At 42.4% G+C, this 19470-nt stretch overlaps 1 protein-coding gene across 1 annotated transcript in view; it reads right to left on the bottom strand.

The window, feature by feature from the left end:
* The window catches only part of TRAF3 (TNF receptor associated factor 3), a 103252-nt gene that overhangs the window by 27305 nt on the left and 56477 nt on the right, over positions 1–19470 (bottom strand). The window contains exon 4 of the mRNA XM_081314464.1: positions 723–981. Coding sequence (XP_081170590.1) covers positions 723–964 — 242 coding nt within the window. The 5' untranslated portion in view covers positions 965–981. The remainder of the gene's footprint in view (positions 1–722; positions 982–19470) is intronic.

Genomic DNA, 19470 nt, shown 5'->3' on the forward strand with positions numbered 1-19470 from the left:
CACATCTGTAAAAATCACACTGCTATTTTCTGTTCATTCAACAATTATGAACATTTCAATTTTGTGGCCTCACTACATAATTTCAAATTCCTATAAATTTTGTATCAACCATCACCATCACACACATGCAATTTAAAATTAAATTATTTCTTAGATACTTCATCACTATCTTATTTGGGGGGGAAGAGCTCAAATGCTCTTTTGCAGATACAAATAATCAGAGCAATGATTTATATTTAATATCACATATGCTTTCTAAGGCTCTCTGGAAGCAACTGAAATTAGAAAAGTTTTTAAGTGTAGCATAACATTAGAGCAATATTTCTCATCCTTGGCAATGTAAGATGTATGGACGTTTACTTCCAGAATTCCCCAGGTAGTTATGGGAAATCTGAGAATTAAATCCACACATCTTAGTTGCCAAGATGGAGAATCTTTGCATTGGGGTAATCTCATCTTTTTCTGGATTAAAAAATGGTGTACTTATTTATATTAAATTTTTATAAGTAGTGGATTTCTTAATACAAACCTAACCTATGTTTATTCTGAATTGTGTCTCAGTCTTTCAGCAAGTACCTAATGAGTACAGTATTGTTATTTAATGTGTCAATTGCAAGTAAACAGCAAAGAAAGAATTGAGATACAGGTTTAAATCCTAAGTTTCATTTTTTTTTAGTCTAGTTCATATATATATATATATATATATATGAAGAATGACTAACCTCAACAGAGAACTCATGCAGGTCTCACAATAGCGATGTCCACATTCTGTCTGTCTTGGATTACACAAGATGAGATGACATTTTTCACATTTGTATTTGTCTTCGACTGCATTCACAAATTTTTCCTTGTAACCACCTTGTTCTGGTACATAAATGGATGGGATAGGGTGGCGATCAGGATTTGACTTCTGCTGTATTGTTTCCACTAAGACTGGAAGATCTGCTTTCTTGCTTGCATCCATGTTGGAATTAATAAACACTATAAAGAAAACATACGTATGCTCAATAATTAAACATATTAAGAATAAAATAAAGCATAATCTTTTATTTATACAATTCATATGAAAATTAATGCACAGGTCACACTTGCATTTGCTTGAAATCATACTATTCCCTCCTGTGGGCCAATCCATGGATAAGGCTTAATCCTCAATGATTCCTCATCAAGTAACCATCTACCACCTCAAACTTAAAATTTTTCAATTGAGTTCATTCATACCAATCTGTTGAAATAGAATTTCTACTAGACATAGTGAATACCAATATTTTTTTCAGCTTGTTCATCCTTACAGCTCCTAAGTATTAGGATCATTAATAGTCACAGGGAGGAGCACTGCTCTCACTAATCTTGCATATTGTACTGAGAATAAAACAATGAAGTTAAGGAACTGGAACATTTTAGCTCTCAGTGGACTATGGCAGAAACCTGTGACCTGGTTACCTCTTGTTTATATTTGTGCAAAACCTTAAATCCTTTCTGTCCTATTTCTGTCCTATTTCTGCACTTTACCAATTCAAAAGTGCAATTCAAGGTGCTGGTAATAACCTTTAAAGCCCTACATGGCTTAGGCCCGGGGTACTTGCGAGATCACCTGCTGCCATTGTCAACCTCCCATCACCCGGTTCGCTCCCACAGAGTCAGCCTCCTCAGGATTCCGTCGGCCAGGCAATGCCGACTGGCGACCCCCAGGGGGAGAGCCTTCTCTGTGGGTGCGCCGACCCTCTGGAATGAGTTGCTCTGGAGCTGCGGATGGCCCCTGACCTTCGGTCCTTCCACCATGACCTGAAGATGTGGTTGTTCCAACAAGCAGGCCTGGACTGACTACGATTTTTTATTGGGTTAAATTGTTTTGTAATTTTGCATTCATTGTTTAATTCTCTTTTAATTTTTTTACTCTATGTTTTTTAATTTTTATTGTTGTGAGCTGCCCTGAGTCCTCAGGGAGAAGGGCGGCATATAAATTTAATAAAACTAAAACTAAACTAACTAAAATACCTTAGTCTTGGATCAAGACTAGCCAGTTCCTCAAAGGCAACGTAGTGATATTGTCTTATAACTGACAGCTAAAGAGTATATATTACATCTGCTGCCATCTCATCCTTCTCAACAGCATTAGCTGTCCCTCTGTTTCCAGTCAGGTAAACTTTCCCAACTGTACTTTCAATCACATTTCAGGGTAAGAGGGTAGACACAACAAATATATCCCTTATATCAGGGGTGTTAAACTGCTGGCCCGTGGGCCGGATGTGTCATCGGGAAACCATGACCACCCCATTGTCGGCAATGGCGAAAAAGCTCCGATACATTGCACGACATGTCTGCCTTATATCCTTATGAGTTCAAGTTTCTTGATTTTTATTGTCTTTCTTGAAATTCACACAAATTATTCCTGCCACTAAGCTTAGAACGATTCATCTACTCTTATTTTTTAACTAGTTCCAACATTTTGAATAACGTTGCAATGCCAATATGCACATATTCCACAAAATCAGAGTTTACATCAGTGGTATTTAATCTTTCCAGCAAAATTCTGTCACCTTAGTAAAAGCAAAAGGGGAAACTAATGCACCCTCAGCTTTCTCTAAGACATGTCACATGTCTTATTTTGTACTACAAGCATAAGTACATTCAAAACAATGTTTGCTATATCAAATACTGTATGTACACAATAGATCTCAGTTCTGTAAAACCAGCTGTAATGACGCTTTCTGTTAAATCTTGGAAAATCTATGGCCTACATTTTCCAGTCTTGTATGGCTTCTTTCAATTGTTTTATGCTCTGGCTGGTATCAGCTTTGATGCCATCTAGCCATCGTGTTTTATGGCAGCTTCTTTCTTTTACCACTGACCATTCTGAGCATAACTGCCTTTTCCAATAAATTAATTACACATCATGGGAAAAATAAGTAAGATAGAATTTTGTGATTTTGCCTTCCAGTGAATGTCTGATTTTATACACTCCTGTACTTGCTTGTCTTCTTTCTGTGCAAGGAATATACAGGACCTTCTCCAACATCATAGCCTAACTGAGTCAAATTCCTCCTATTAGGCTTTGCTCCAACTTTCACAACCATAATTAGTTATGGAGCATACAATAGTGCATATTAATCTGCATTTATTTGCCAGCCTGATGTCCTTGATTTTCCATACTCGATTTATACTCATCAATGTTGGGTGACACAGTGTGATTGTATACTTTATTTCTGGACTACATTCCCTACTTCAATCAATTTGTGATCCTAGGAAAGTGAATTCTTGCATACATTCAAATTATTCACTGCCAATTGTTATTTAGACATTTCTAGTTTTTATAGTGGTCATGAGTTTTGCCCTTTTTATGTTCAGGAAGAGGCCAAATGTCTAACTTCTTCTTTGATCTTTTTGATTAGATATTACAGGCCTTCTTTGGTTTCTGAGAAGAGTTTGTCTTTAGCATATTAAAGATTGTTGGATGTTCCTTCTTCCAATCTTTACTCTGATTTTTAATTCTTCAAGTTCCAGTGTTATCACGATCACTTTGGCATACAAGTTGAATGAAAAAGGTGAAAAAAATGCAACCTTGCAGCACTTTCTCTTTTTTGAATCAGTCAGTGTATCCATATGACATTCACAGACACTTCCTGATTTGTGTTCAGGAAGTGCACAAATGTGGTGTAACAACTGCACCAACTTGATCAGATATGTTGGCACCCTAGGTCTTCTAGAGCTCTCCACAGCTTGTCACGATCAATACAACCTAAGGCTTTCTTGTAGTCAGTAAATAGATGTAGATGTTCTTTTGATATTCTTCAGATTTTTCCATGCTCCAGCATAGATTTGCAATATGGATAGTGAAACTAGCTTGAACTTCAGGTAAGACCCTTTTGATGATCAGATACTGTATAGCGCCAGATATTGTTGTATGATCTTAAGGAGAATCTGGCTAGAGTATCAGATAAGGACAACTGTGTGCTAATTAGATAATCCTTAAAGTCACTGTTTTTTGGCAATGGACGAAGACTGATTGTTTCCAATCCTGTGGCCATGTGTTCTTTTCCCAAATTTTCTGGCACAAAGCTATGGTGGATATGGATGGTGCAGGCCTCAGCAATTCTGAAGGGATGGTTGGACCTTTTTGTTTAGCAACTGGATCATTGCCCACATGACATTTTCCTAAAGGATGGCTGGTCCTATTTCTGTATCCCTTTCTTCATCATCCTTGGGAGGATGAGTCTCTTTGTTGCAGGCATAAAGTTCTTCTGTATATTTTCACCATCTGTTCTTGACACCTTATGTTCAGGAAGAGGTTTTGTTTTTGAAGATGTTTTTATAAGCATCAAATGGTGGTGTTGTTGTTGTTAGTTGCGAAGTCGTGTCCGACCCATCGCGACCCTATGGACAATGTTCCTCCAGGTCTTCCTGTCCTCTACCATCTTCTGGAGTCCATTTAAGCTCACGCCTACTGCTTCAGTGACTCCATCCAGCCACCTCATTCTCTGTCGTCCCCTTCTTCTATTGCCATTTACTAAAGCCAGGTGTGCAATGGCACAATTTCATATTCTAACAAAGTATTCAAAATTTATATGTATTTAAAATGAACTAGATTAAAAGTTGTTTAGTTTTGGATTTAACTGGTAATACATAGTAAGAGTAGCAAAAGGTTAAAACATGGTTACAACATGGAAACAGTTAGAGGAACAATGGTATGGTAATCACATCCTTAAAATTGCTCATTTTGACATTAATTTACTATTGATCAATAAATCAGAACTAAAATATATTCTTAAGCTTTAAAGTTCTATCGTACATTCAGTTTTTCCAGTTTACATTTCCTTCCTGTGAAACAAACATTCTAAGATTCACTGATTTTCTAATCATTCACTAGGATCTGGGACATGACATAAAAAAGTCTGTATGTTTGGTCATAGATTTAGTATTTGTTAACTATTCCAGTTCATGCAGCCCTGGGCCGTGTTACAAAAAGCAAAAATGAAAAAAGTAAAAAAGTAAAACAGAAATAAAATACAACATTAAATAAATATAAGTATAATGATGATCTAGAATCAATCAGAATCAAAGGCACAGTGAAATAAAATAAGACTTAAGAATTTGAGGAAGGAAGGGGCCCAGCAGATCTACTGGATATGGGAGTGGGAGAGACCATGGAGAATGGGTGTTGGAAAATGCCTGTTGCTTTATACCCAACTCCATGAACTTCATGAGATGGGAGGATTCTTAAATAAGACTCCCTAGATTTTCAAATTAGATAAGAAACCAATTCTGGAAAGGTAGTGCCTGATGAGCCCCAGTGCTCCAAAGATTATGAATATGAATAAATGAAGTCTGGAAGAGAAATAAGATGACTCACTGAGCTTTTCCATGTGAATAGTTGCATGTAATTTTATGATTAATAACTTCCTGCTATGTTGTTATCAATTAGGACCTGCAGGACTAATGAACTAATATTTTTGATTGACAGTCACAGAAAAAAACTCTTATACAGAAAATAGTCTTTTGAATGACTCTATGCTCAGGAAGAGCCAACATCAGCATTTTTTCTGCTTTGCATAATTTATATTTTACAAAGACTGAACAGCAGAAAGAGCAGCTTAATCAACCCTTCTCATTTTTTCAATCACAATAGCAGTCTTTCAAACTTGCTTTACATTTTAAATAATGAGGTGGAAAAGATGGAGAATTTTGTGTCCAATCTTGCTGAGTCCAAAGAGGTGTTGGGGAATCAACAGCTGATTTAGTCATCACAGGATGTTCCTAAAAATTCATTTTCTAAATGAGATAAGCAGGAAAAGTAAGTATGAGCTTTACAAATTTACTAACTCTATATACACCAAATTCAAGACCAGTGAAGAATAATTTACCATTTAAGGAGCATTACCACAGAAAACTGCAGGAACACATAGAAAATGCACATTCATTAGCGGATGTGAAGTATTCCAGATTTGCAGTATAGGTTCAAAATGATCCTTTTATTAGCACATTTGGAAACTGAAATTGAAATATTAGATATTACAGAGAAACTGATATAATATTGACATTTTACTTCATTGCTTGGGGTTTTTTAAAGTGTTTATTTACAAAAGGCAAAGAGTCAAATTCAGAAACAAAAGAGTCTGCATGGACTTTATTTAAGTCTGGAAGTTGGACTGCTTCTATATTTCAACTTATATATAAATTGAAATTTTATTTTATAAAACCAGATACTAAATACTGATTTTCAGGCAATGCTGATAGCCTAAAGAATGTATTAAGATACAGAAAAATAAATCCTAAAACAGGAGGAAAATTAATGTGTTTAGGTACCACATTAGGTTTCTGATTATGAACTAAATGTTTAAAAAACAAAGAAGAAAAAGCAAGGATATCGTAGCAGGGGAATTCTGTCCAACCTCTACTTTAGGCCAGGTGTGGGATGCTCAGAATGGAGCAGTTGCCAACATTCTATGCCAAGGTCCAAATGCTTTCCCTATATGCATTGGAGAAACTGAACCCTAATCACTGCAAGAAGCATAGGCACAACCATAGGTGAACTTCCTCCTTGACCTTGCATCATAATTGAGCAAGGCCTGAAACCTAGGAGAACAGATTTTCCTATAACTGTCAACAAGGTCTCAGTTATGTATACCACATCTGTGCATCTTTCCATTATATATGGGTAAAGTCATATTTCATAAAGATCTGGTGTTTATTAGCAGCAGCCTGAGCCCTGGGTACCTAAATTCTGGTCCCTATGCCCAGGGATGAAAAGCTGGCTTTGAAGTAATATGTTCTTTTTCCTGCAACAATCTCTCTGTGAGAGGACACCAGCAGTGGTAAGGACTGCACCATTACTATTTTGAGGAGACAACCATTTAAACAATGATGTAGCTGGAGCAGACACAGGAAAGCTTGGCTCTGCAGTGCAACACCACAATGGAGAGAGAAAAAAAGGAGTTAAAGAGTTAAAGAGAACTAAAAAAAAAGGAAGTGATGCCAGGGAAAGTCTAAGAGGTCAAGTCCCTTGGAAAGGGGTTTTTCCAGTCACAAGGAACTGTGACTGATATCTGGGAGGGGTTGAGGCCAGAAAAAGAGAGGGGATGTTAGCCTTTCATACCACCAGCATTTTCACTTACTCCAAGCCGTAGATGCGGCAGAAGCTGAAGTTGAGGCTGAAAGCAGCACAGAGCAACAATAACAACAGTACAAAGGGTCAGAGGGAGTCAAATTGGAGCATATTAGATACACAAACTGCCAGAGAAGGTCAAACCAGAGGAGATATGCCAAAGAGGACTGAATCAGAGTAACAGGATAAACCAGTGATCAAAGAGTAGGCTAGATGTATCAAATGCCAGAGAGTATCAACCAAAAAAGACGCCACGGTCCAGCTGATCAGTGGAGACAGCGGCGACTGGACCACCGAAGCCGACACCACCTTGCCTCTACCAACTCTCAACCTTCCCTGCCCACCCTCTCCCCACAGGACATGATGGGCCTGGGTGCAAGCCACGGTGGCAGAGTGGCTTGACCTTACACCTGCAGCCCCATAGAGGTGAGAGCTCTATGGGGTATGCTTCACCCAGAGTGGGTTCTGGACCACCTCCGGAAGCAGAGTCACAACCCATCGTGAGAGGATGGGGAGTGGCCTGCTTCTGGGGTTCACCCAGCCAAGTGGCAGTGGTTGGGTGACGGTCCAGATACCCACCTACCCGACTAGACCCTCCTGCTAATTCTCCATCCAGGGGACTGCCTTCCCAAAACCCTTGTGACTCTATGCTCCTCCAATACTCCAGCACAGACCTGCACGCCCTCAGGGGTTCCCCCCTCTCCTGGGTGCGACCCGCCTACGCTACATCCAATCTCGATGACGGGCCCGACCATTGGGCCTCTGAGAGATGGCCGGGCAGGGTCAGGGGCCTCCAGCATAAGACCAACAAGAGGCCCCTGATTAAGTTCTTAGCTAAGTTCTTTGTCGGGTTAGGGAGGGGGGTGGGAAAAGACTATGGTGGTTCGGCGAAGGGGGCCCTTCCATCAACCATAGCGCAGACCAGGCCTATGACCGTTCACGAAGGTGAGGAACGGGGTCCAGTCGCCGACAAAACCCAGTGGCGAGCTGACGGACAACCAATTCCCAGGATGGTGGGGAACGGCAGAAGGTGCACAAGCAGAGGGCCGTATCGACACCGGGAGGGTCATCTCCGCTCTCTACAAGCGGTGAGACGCTCCGACCCTCTGTACTTCCCCCGAGGACCCGGGAGCGAAGATGTGCAGCCTCCTGAGCTCAGGCTGGTCTACCTAAATGCCAGGTCCGTTGCTAACAAGGCTCCCCTTGTTCGAGACCTAGTGGAGAGGGAGCGCGCGGACCTGGCTTGCATCACGGAAACCTGGCTGGGCCCAGAGGGTGGTGTCCCTCTGGTTGACCTCTGCCCGCCTGGTTTCCAGGTGCTGCACCAGCCTCGGGCCCATGGTAGGGGCGGAGGAGTGGCAGATCAGGGAGACCCTTAGCCCGCGGGAGACCACCGTCCCCCAGATAGTCGGGTGTGAGTCTCTTTCTGAGATACGGTCCGGGGGCGCAGTTGAGCCTGCTGCTGGCGTACCTTCCACCTAATCGCGCAGCGGCAGCTCTGCCTAAGCTACTCGATGTCCTCTCGGGGTTGGTGGTTGAATTCCCCAAACTCATGGTTTTGGGCGACTTCAACCTACCGTCCCTAGGAGGATCGTCCGAACTAGCTCGGGAGTTCATGGCTTCCATGACAGCCATGGACCTGTCGCAAATAATTTCAGGACCGACTCATGAGGGAGGCCACACCCCCGACTTGGTTTTCTTATCTGGACGGTGGCGTGATGATCTTGGTGGGGGCTCCCCAACCATTATGCCCCTGTCATGGACCGACCATCACCTCCTACGGCTAGACTTCCGCTTTGCCACCCCCCGCCGTGGGTGCGCGGAACCAACCAGATGGTACCGCCCCAGATGCCTAATGGACCCGGATAGGTTCCAGGCAGCGCTTGAGAACCCACCTGCACTCTCTGCTCACAGCTCGGCAGATGCCTTAGTGGAAGCCTGGGAAAGGGCAGCCATGGAGGCACTTGACCGAGTTGAACCCCTACGGCCCCTGACCCGGCGCAGATCCCAGCGAGCCCCATGGTTCACCGCGGAGCTCCGGGAGATGAAGCGTCGGAGACGGGGCCTAGAGAGCCGTTGGAGATCCAGTCGATCCGAATCCGACCGGTTGCGACTAAGAATCCTCACCAGGTCTTATCTCGCAGCGATAAGGGTGGCGAGATCCAATTATTTTTCCACCCTCATCGCGTCCGCAGATAATCACCCGGCTGCCCTGTTCAGAGTGACTCGCTCCCTTCTGAACCAAGAGGTGAGGGAGGAACCCTTACAGGGTCGAGCCGAGGAATTCGGTCAATATCTGTTGGATAAAATCACTCGGATTCGAACCGGCCTGGACTCCAACTGGGCAGAGTCTGAGGAACAGGACATGGACAGTCTTGTCGACGTCATCTGGGAGGAATTTGATCCTGTGACTCCAAAGGAAGTGGACAGGATTATGAGGAGGTTGAGCTCCTCCACATGCTTACTGGACCCATGCCCTTCCTGGCTGGCTTATGCAGCTCGAGAGGGGACACGAGGCTGGTTTCAGGTGGTCATCTCTGCTTCTCTGAGTGAGGGCCATTTCCCCGCCTCCTTGAAGGAGGCGGTGGTGAGACCTCTCCTCAAGAAGCCCACCTTAGACCCAGCTTCATTGAATAACTTTCGTCCAGTCTCCAACCTTCGCTTCCTTGCGAAGGTTGTTGAGAGTGTGGTGGCGCATCAGCTTCCTCAGGTCCTGGAGGAAGCAGATTATCTAGACCCGTGCCAATCGGGCTTCAGGCCGGGCTACAGCACGGAGACGGCATTGGTCGCTCTGATGAATGATCTCTGGAGGGCCCGGGACAGGGGCCATTCCTCTGTCCTAGTCTTATTAGACCTTTCGGCGGCTTTCGATACCATCGACCATGGTATCTTGCTGCGGCGCCTCAGGGGATTGGGAGTGGGAGGCACGGTTCTGCGGTGGTTCTCCTCCTTTCTCCTGGGACGCTCGCAGTCGGTGTTGGCAGGAGGACAGAGATCAACTCCAAGGCCTCTCGTTTGTGGAGTCCCTCAGGGGTCAGTTCTCTCTCCTCTCCTGTTCAACATCTACATGAAACCGCTAGGTGAAATCATTCGTGGTTTTGGAGTAGGGTACCATCAGTATGCTGATGACACCCAGCTTTTCATCTCAACTCCAAACAGCATCAGTGATGCCCTCGACGTGATGTCCCGTTGCCTGGAAGCGGTCCGGGAATGGATGGGGAGGAACAGGCTTCAACTCAACCCGGACAAGACTGAATGGCTGTACATACCGGCATGCCAGGATACTCAGAACGTTCCATCACTTAACATCGGGGATGAGTTATTACCCCCTGTTGATAGGGCCCGCAACCTGGGTGTCCTCCTAGACTCACAGCTATCCTTGGAAGATCACATAGGAGCTGTGGCCAAGGGGGCCTTCACTCGGGTTCGACTGGTGCGCCAACTACGACCGTATCTGGACCTGGATGCCTTACGTACAGTCACCCATGCACTTGTGACCTCCCGCCTTGACTACTGTAACGCTCTCTACATGGGGCTGCCCTTGAGAGCCACTTGGAAGCTTCAACTGGTGCAGAGTGCAGCTGCACGAACACTTTTGGGGGCCTCCCGATACTCCCATATCACACCTCTCCTCCGTGAGCTGCACTGGCTTCCGGTTGCCTTCCGAGTGAAATTCAAGGTGCTAACAATGACATACAAAGCCCTACATAGCATGGGTCCGGATTACCTACGGGAGCACCTTCTGCCAACGTCAACACCCCTACCGAAATCCGGATGGCCCCCGACCTTCGCACCTTCCGGCGCGACTTAAAAACTTACCTGTTCCAGCAGTCCGGCCTGGCCTGATAGCTCTTGGGGTTTCATTTGTTTTTACTATTGTTTAACTGTATACCTACCTTACCCTGTACACCGCCCCGAGTCCCTCGGGAGAAGGGCGGTATATAAAAACAAACAAACAAATAAATAAATAAATAAATAAATAAAAAGAGCTAATGCCAGGCCATTAGTACTAGAAAGCCATTGGCAGAGGTGTTGAGAGCCAGAACTAGAGCCCAAGCAGTCTTGGCATAATAGCAGCTTAAGTCAGAGAAGGTCAGTGCAGACAGAAAATAAGTTAAGACTACAGCAGCAAAAGTAGAGGCAATCAGGATCTATAATGATGGTCAGCCACACATTAACAAGAGAGATGGCAAAAAACCAGGAGAAAGGTCAGTAAAAGTCTGGAATTGACACATAGAAGAATGAAAATTTAATAAAAGATATTATAATAAAAATACAGTAGTAAGTACAGGTAATCCCTGAGTTACGAGCGTTCACTTAACGCTCATTCCATATGGTGTAGTAACAACAACTTGCACCTAAACATCGGCAAGACGAAAGAGATGGTGTCAGAAATGGTGGAACCTTTAAGAGAATTGTTTAGGACAATCCAATTGGGAGGAGAAGTGCCTCCATCGTGGAAAACAGCCTTTATATCGCTGATTCCGAAGGAAGATCAAGATATTACCCAAGCCAAAAATTATAGGCCAATATCGCTTTTGAATACTGATTACAAGATATTTGCAAAAAATTTAGCAAATAGATTAATGAAGGTAATGCAGCAAATGATTCAGAGTGATCAAACTGGATTTATAAGTGGTAGACAAATGAATAATGTGAGACATATTGTAGATCTATTGGAATTTTTGGATAGAAATAACCAGGTTTCTGCAGCGCTGATCTTTTTGGATGCTGAAAAAGCCTTTGATCAATTGGATTGGCAATTTTTATTTAAGGTATTGGAGAAAATGGAGTTTGGGGAAAAAATTTTACAACCTATTAGGGCAATATATCAGAAGCAAACAGCTCAAATAATAGTTAATGGTAGTTTGACAGAAATATGTAATATTGAAAAGGGTACAAGACAGGGGTGTCCATTGTCACCTTTGCTGTTTGTTTTAACATTGGAAATATTATTGATTAAAATACGAGATTCAAATAAAATTAAGGGAATTAAAATAAGAGATCGAGATTATAGATTGAGAGCGTTTGCGGACGACCTGGTTATTACAGTTAGTCAACCGACTTATTCAGTTGTAGAATTGATGGAGATAATAACGTCATATGGGAAAGTTTCTGGATTTAAGATAAACACGCAAAAAACTAAAATATTGTCTAAAAATATGACTATAGAACAAAAGGTTGTTTTAGAAGAGTTAACGGGATTTGAAATAGTTTATTTATTTATTTATTTTATTGGATTTGTATACCGCCCTATTCCCGTAGGACTCAGGGCGGTTTACAGGGCAGTTAAAACCATGAATACAAAAAATTAAAAACAATTAAAACAATTAAATTAAATTCAAGCCCCAAGAGTAAATTTAAAACCCATTTAAATTAACAACCCCACAGTCTGGACCAAACAGATCGAAGAGCCAAGTTTTCAGGTCCCGGCGAAATGAGCGAAGGTCGGGGGCAGTCCTAAGTTCTGTGGGTAGTTGGTTCCATAGGGCAGGCGCACCCACAGAGAACGCCCTTCCCCTGGGAATAACCCGCCGGCATTCATTAACCGGCGGTACCCTGAGAAGGCCCTCCCTGTGGGGGCGCACAGGACGATGGGAAGATGATGCCGGCAGCAGGTGTTCCCTTAGATAGTCCGGACCCAAGCCATTTAGGGGACTGCAGCCAAGAAATTAAAAGACGCTTGCTCCTCGGGAGGAAAGCCATGGCAAATCTAGACAGCACACTAAAAAGCAGAGACATCACCCTGTCAACAAAAGTGCGTATAGTCAAGGCTATGGTCTTCCCAGTTGCAATGTATGGCAGTGAAAGCTGGACCATAAGAAAGGCTGAGCGCCAAAGAATTGAGGCCTTTGAACTATGGTGCTGGAGAAGACTCCTGCGAGTCCCTTGGACTGCAAGGCGATCAAACCGGTCAGTCCTAGAGGAGATCAACCCTGACTGCTCTTTAGAAGGCCAGATCCTGAAGCTAAAACTCAAATACTTTGGCCACCTAATGAGAAGGAAGGACTCACTGGAGAAGAGCCTCATGCTGGGAAAGATTGAGGGCAAGAGAAGAAGGGGACGACAGAGAATGAGGTGGCTGGATGGAGTCACTGAAGCAGTAGGCGTGAGCTTAAATGGACTCCAGCAGATGGTAGAGGACAGGAAGGCCTGGAGGAACGTTATCCATAGGGTCGCCATGGGTCGGACACGACTTTGCAGCTAACAACAAAAATATTTTAAAAGAAGAAAAGATTGTACAAACCTGGTTCCAGTATGGGCAGTTATTAGCAAGATGGAAAGAAGATCAGAAAGTTGGTATTTCGATAACTGATGGAAATTTGGTAAAACAAATTAGAGATCAAGGTCAAGCACATATAAGAAGGATATATAATGCACTGATAGAAATTGACTCAGAAATGGAACTTGTTAAAGATTGTATGATAAAGTGGGCTCAGAACTTTCAGGAGGTTATAACAATGGATACTTGGGAAAAGATCTGGGTCAGAAATGTAAAATTCACACAGGCTCAAAATTTGAGAAAGAATTTTTATAAAATGTTTTATAGGTGGCACTTAGACCCTAAAAAATTAGCAAGTATGTATCCGAATTGCCAGCCTAAATGTTGGAGGTGTGGTTGTGAGGATGCAATGTATTATCATATATGGTGGACTTGTAAAAAAGTTAAAGCTTTTTGGATTAAAATTTGGTGGAACATGCAGAAGATATTTAAGAAAAAGATAAGGTTTTCTCCACAGTTGTTTTTGTTGGGTATTATTACAGATTTTACGGTCATAGATACTAAATTGATACTGAATTTAATTACGGCAGCAAGACTTTTAGTTGCGCAATATTGGAAGAAGGAGGAACTGCCTACTATAGAAGAGTGGACTTTGAAAGTTTCCAACTTGGCGGAAATGGCAAAGATTTCAGCATATTTGAAAGAACAATCGCAACAGAGATATATTGTGGAATGGAGAAGATGGATTGAATATATTCAGAATAAATATGGGACTAAAAAGTTTCATTTAGCATTTGAATAAGTATTGGTTTTATATGATGTATTATTAGTCATTTGTTATTTTTTAGTATGTTTAAGGTGAGTTAAAGTGCGATAGAATTTAATGTTTTATTTTAGCTTGTTAGCATATTTTAGTTTAAGTTTAATAAGTTTATACCCTGTATTCAGCTCTGGGAAGTCGGGGGGGGGGAGGGCAAGGTAGGGTAAGGGGGAGGGGAGGGGGAGGGAGTTCTTTCTTTTTAAAAATGTACTGTAAAACTTTTCAATAAAAAAAGAGAAAGAGATGGTGTTAGACTTCCAGAGAAAAAAGGAGGAACCTGCCCGCAAATTGCTGCGTCTCCAAGGATCCCATATGTGCTCAAACACCTTTTATCCGAATGGAGACCTTGGGGAAATGGGGAGTCCCATCTGTGAGCAAATGCAATGCTTGGCAACACAGTGAATCACTGCATTTTGAATAGCCCCAAAGGCGCTGAAACACTTTTTATCCGAAAGAGACCTGACAAGAGATAGGAAGCTCCATGTGACTACCAATGAGGCACTTCAGAAACGGACCATTCCTTTCTGTTTCTGAACCACCCCATTGGCAGTCACACAGAGCTTCCAATCTCTGTCAGGTCTCCATTCAAATAAAAAGTGTTTCAGCGGCAGTGGCTTGGGTTTCTCCGCTCCATCCAAGTAGAAGAAAGTGGAGGCGCAGAACAGGATTGCTCTCAATAAGGCTGGCACACACAAGCAAGTAGCACACCTGCATCTTCTTGAGAGCAATCCTGCTCTACTCCTCTGGTTTCTTTTGGACAGATCAGAGAAACTCAAGCTGCTGCTGCCACTTGAGTTGGAAAGATGACAAGGAGAAGAGCGGTCAGAATTTGTGCTACTGGTCGGTCAGGCAAGGAGTAGGTCAGGCAGGCTGAGTGGCTGGCTGGGGAGGGGAGTTTGTGGTCACTCAGGTTGCTGTCCCTGCCACCAGCAGCATGTACACAGGTGCAAGGGGATTCACTCTGTGATGCCTCCCCGCTCAGTTGAAGGCTTTGTCCCTGCCCTCAAACTAAGGCAGGCACATGCGAGCGAGCAGCGCACCTGGGCCACGGAAGGCATTGGTTCCTGTGCCCAGCTGACTCCAATCCCATAGGCAAGCAAACACTTCCCCCGCCCTAGAATGGAAGCTTCTGGGGGCCATGATCTCTTTTGAACTTGCACAATATTATAGCACCCAGGAGCTTCCAATGTCGGCATGAAAAGCATTTCCAAGCTGACTCTCCTCTCCCTAAAAAGGAAAGAAACTGCGGCAGAGAGGATTTTTGCAAGGTATGTGAGTCCGGCACGGCAGGAAGGGAGGGGGAAGCATAAAGTATCTTAGTGGGTCGGGAAGGCCTTGGGGGCCTGTCCCATCACTATGCCCTCCATGGCCTTCCCCACTCTGAGATACCTCATGTGCACCTAACGAACCGTGCATTCACCCATGCATTCGATTAGCAAATGTGTGGGCCAAAGCAGGGAGTGATCTCGTTTGAGGTACAAGATTCACTCCCACAAATTTTCAAGTTAAAAATGAAATAGGCAGGCTCCATTACATTCATAACTCGAGGACTACCTGCAGGTTCCAATATGGGTAGGGGCTGACTAAAAATATCTTGGCAAACAAGCTATAAAGAAAGAAAGACCAGCAAGTAGACCAGTCTTCTGAATCTCTCTGGGGAAGAAGACTACCAATGAGTGCTGTGAATGGCAGCTCCTCCAGTGGTTTCATGAAGGTTCAAACCCCAGAAACAGAGGAAGATAATATTTTTGCTCTTAATAGTAGCAGAACCTTTCATAAGGACACTAAGCCAGCTAAGTGATTAATAATAATAATAATAATAATAATAATAATAATAATAATAATAATAATAATAATAATAATAATAATAATAATAATAATAATAACGATGATGATGATGATGGAAGGGACCTTGGAGGTCACCTAGTTTAAACCCCTGCTCAGGCAGGAAACCCTATACCATTTCGGACAAATGGCTGTCCACTCTCTTCTTAAAAACTTCCAGTGTTGGAGCATTCACAGCTTCTGGAGGCAGGTTGTTCCACTGATTAATTGTTCTAACTGTCAGGAAGTTTCTCCTTAGTTCTAGGTTGCTTCTCTCCTTGATTAGTTTCCATCCATTGCTTCTTGTCCTGCCTTTGGGCGCTTTGGAGAATAGCTTGACTCCCTCTTCTTTGTGGCAGCCCATAAGATATTGGAACACTGCTATCATGTCCCCCCTTGTCCTTCTTTTCATCAAACTAGACATACCCAATTCCAGCAACCTTATATGTTTTAGCCTCCAGTCCCCTAATCATCTTTGTTCTTCTTCTCTGTACTCTTTCTAGAGTCTCAACAACTTTTTTACATCGTAGTGACCAAAACTGGATGCAGTATTCCAGGTGTGGCCTTACCAAGGCATTGTAAAGTGATATTAATACTTCACGTGATCTTGATTCTATCCCTCTGTTAATGCAGCCTAGCACTGTGTTGGCTTTTTTGGCAGCTGCAGCACACTGCTGGCTCATATTTAAGTGATTGTCCACTAGGACTCTGATCCCTCTCACAGTTACTACTATTGAGCAAGGTACCCCCTAAACTATACCTTTACATTTGGTTTTTCTTGCCTAAATGTAGAACCTTAACTTTTTTCGCCATTGAATTTCATTTTGTTAGATAGCACCCAGCATTCAAGTCTGTCCAGATCCTCCTGTATCTTAATCCTGTCTTCTGGAGTGTTGTCTATTCCTGCCAGCTTGATGTCGTCTGCAAATTTGATGAGTTCCCCATTTATTCCTTTGTCCTTTCGCCGCAGCCTCAAAACACTCCTTTTCCACCTGGCTGACCTGGACTGACAGGGATTTTAATTATGTTTTTAATTTTTAACTCTAATTTTTAATTTATTTTAATTTTAATTTATTGTACAGGGGCCTTTAATTTTAATTTTAACTTCTGTATTTATTGTATGTTATTGTTGTTAGCCGCCCTGAGTCCTTCAGGAGATAGGGCGGCATATAAGTCCCAATAATAAATAAATAAATTGTTGATGAAGATGTTGAAGAGCACTGGGCCCAGAACAGAGCCCTGGGGCACCCGACTACACACTTCCCTCTATGTAGATGCAGTTCCATTGAGGACCACACGCTGAGTACGGCCGGTCAGCCTGCTATGAATCCATCTGGTGGTGATTCTGTCTAACCCGCATTTTTCTTTCTTATCAAGTAGAAGGTTGTGATCTACTTTATCAAATGCCTTACTGAAGTCCAACTAAATTATATCCACAGCATTCCTCTGATCCACTAATTTTGTCACTTGGTCAAAGAATGCAATAAGATTTGTCTGGCATGATCTGTTTTTGACAAAGCCATGTTGGCTTTTAGTAATGACTTTGTTTGCCTCTAGGTGCTCGCTGATTCATTGTTTGATTATCTTTTCCAGAATCTTCCCAGGTATTGAGGTCAGGCTGATAGGTCTGTAATTTCCTGGATCCATTTTTTTCCTTTTTTGAAGATGGGAACTACATCAGCTCTTTTCCAATCCTCTGGTAGTTCCCCAGTGCTCCAGGATCTTTGAAAAATATAGTTCAGTGGTTCTGAGATCACATCTGCCAGTTCCTTGAGAATCTTGGGGTGTAATCCATCTGGTCCTGGTGATTTGAACTCATCTAGACTAGACAGGTGCTCACTTACCATTTTCTTGCCTATCTTAACTTGTGTTTCTATTCTGTTTTTTATGGCACTATTTTTGATAGGTTGGTCTGTTTTTTCCTTTATGTAAAGACAGATGCAAAAAACGAGTTAAATAGTTCTGCTTTCTCCCTGTTGCTTGTCACCTTCTTGCCACTTTCCCCCACTAATGGACCAATCATTTCCTTTACTTTTTTCTTGTTTTTTACATGTTGAAAAAAGCTTTTTTATTATTATTGCCTTTGGTCGCAAGCCTTAGTTCATTTTGAGCCTTAGCTTTCCTCACTTCGTCTTTGCAGGCCCGGGCTATTTGCTGATATTCTGCCTTAGTTATGTGCCCCTCTTTCCACTTTCTATACTTGTCCTTTTTATCTTTCAATTTGTCAGAGAGTTCTTTATGCAGCCAAGCCGGTTTCTTTTGAGAGCTGTTATTTTTCCTCTTCGTTGGTATTGTGCTAGACTGGGCTTTTATTATCTCACTTTTCAAAATTTCCCAAGCTTCTTGGCTTCCGGCTTGTGCGTGCGGCGCTTCCGGACGCCAAGAACAGTCTGCTTCCTGCCGTCCGTTCTTTCTTTTTTGGAAGACCCTGAAAAGGGTCGAAAATTGCCCTGGAAGGGCAACTACCGAGAAGACACCTTCCCTGTGATCGTGGAAGGGTAGCAGCCCTCCGCTTGAATCCGGGACAACTACTTTGGCCTGAAGAAGAAGAGACCAGCCATAAAGATGGCCGATCATTAAGCCACTCCCTGCCGAAAACCAAAAGCACTACCTAGCACTAAGAAGCAATCTGGAGGACCTAGGGGAGATTTTACTTTTCTTACTCCCTTAACTATTTTCCTGTGGGACTTTCCTGAAAATTTCTTTCCCCACTTTTTGAAAAAATGGCGAATATCTACTCTGGGAACAAATCTTAAAGCCTTAAAGAAATTCAGGTAATTCAGCAAAGAAATTAAGTAATTCTATTTGTATTTACTAAAAAGTTCCTATTTTTTGGTGGGGATCTACTACCCTATTTCCTCTCTAAGCTGTGAATTAAAGAAAAAAAATTGGACTAATGCTACAAAAGTTTTATATTAATTTGGGGAAAAAAGAAAAAAAAATACACTGCATTTTATATGCTATTGATGACATCTTGTGGCGAAACCTGGTACAGCAAGTAAACCTTTCTCCTGTTGTGAGAGCTGACGGAATAACAGAGCAGTCCTTGACATTACTTTTAAAGATAAGTGTGGGAACACCTGTCACTGAAAACAACTCTTGGAGGTGGATAATCTTTGACTATTATTAAAATAGCCTCCATGGAAGATTTAACTGCAAACAACAATGAAATGGATGAATATATCCCACCACTTGATTATAAACTGATACTGGACACGATTTTGGCAATGACAGAGCAAATCAAAGGTAAACTGCAAGAAAAATCTGACAACTTAAAGCCACCAAATCAAATTCTAACCTTAAATGAGGAAATAATAATTCAAGAGCAAATAGAAGTGGAAACTAACACTAAAATAGGAGAATTCAAAGAACAAATGCAACCTACAGAGAATCTTAAAGTCCAAACTTCAATGTAAACTACAAAACTTACAGCTCAAAAAGCAACAGCACCTGAAGAAAGCAATATTAAGAGTGAAGATGTTAAAGGCCTTCAAATATACT

The sequence above is a fragment of the Vipera berus genome, assembly GCF_964194415.1.
Source record: "Vipera berus genome assembly, chromosome: 1".
Taxonomy (NCBI): Eukaryota; Metazoa; Chordata; class Lepidosauria; order Squamata; family Viperidae; genus Vipera; species Vipera berus.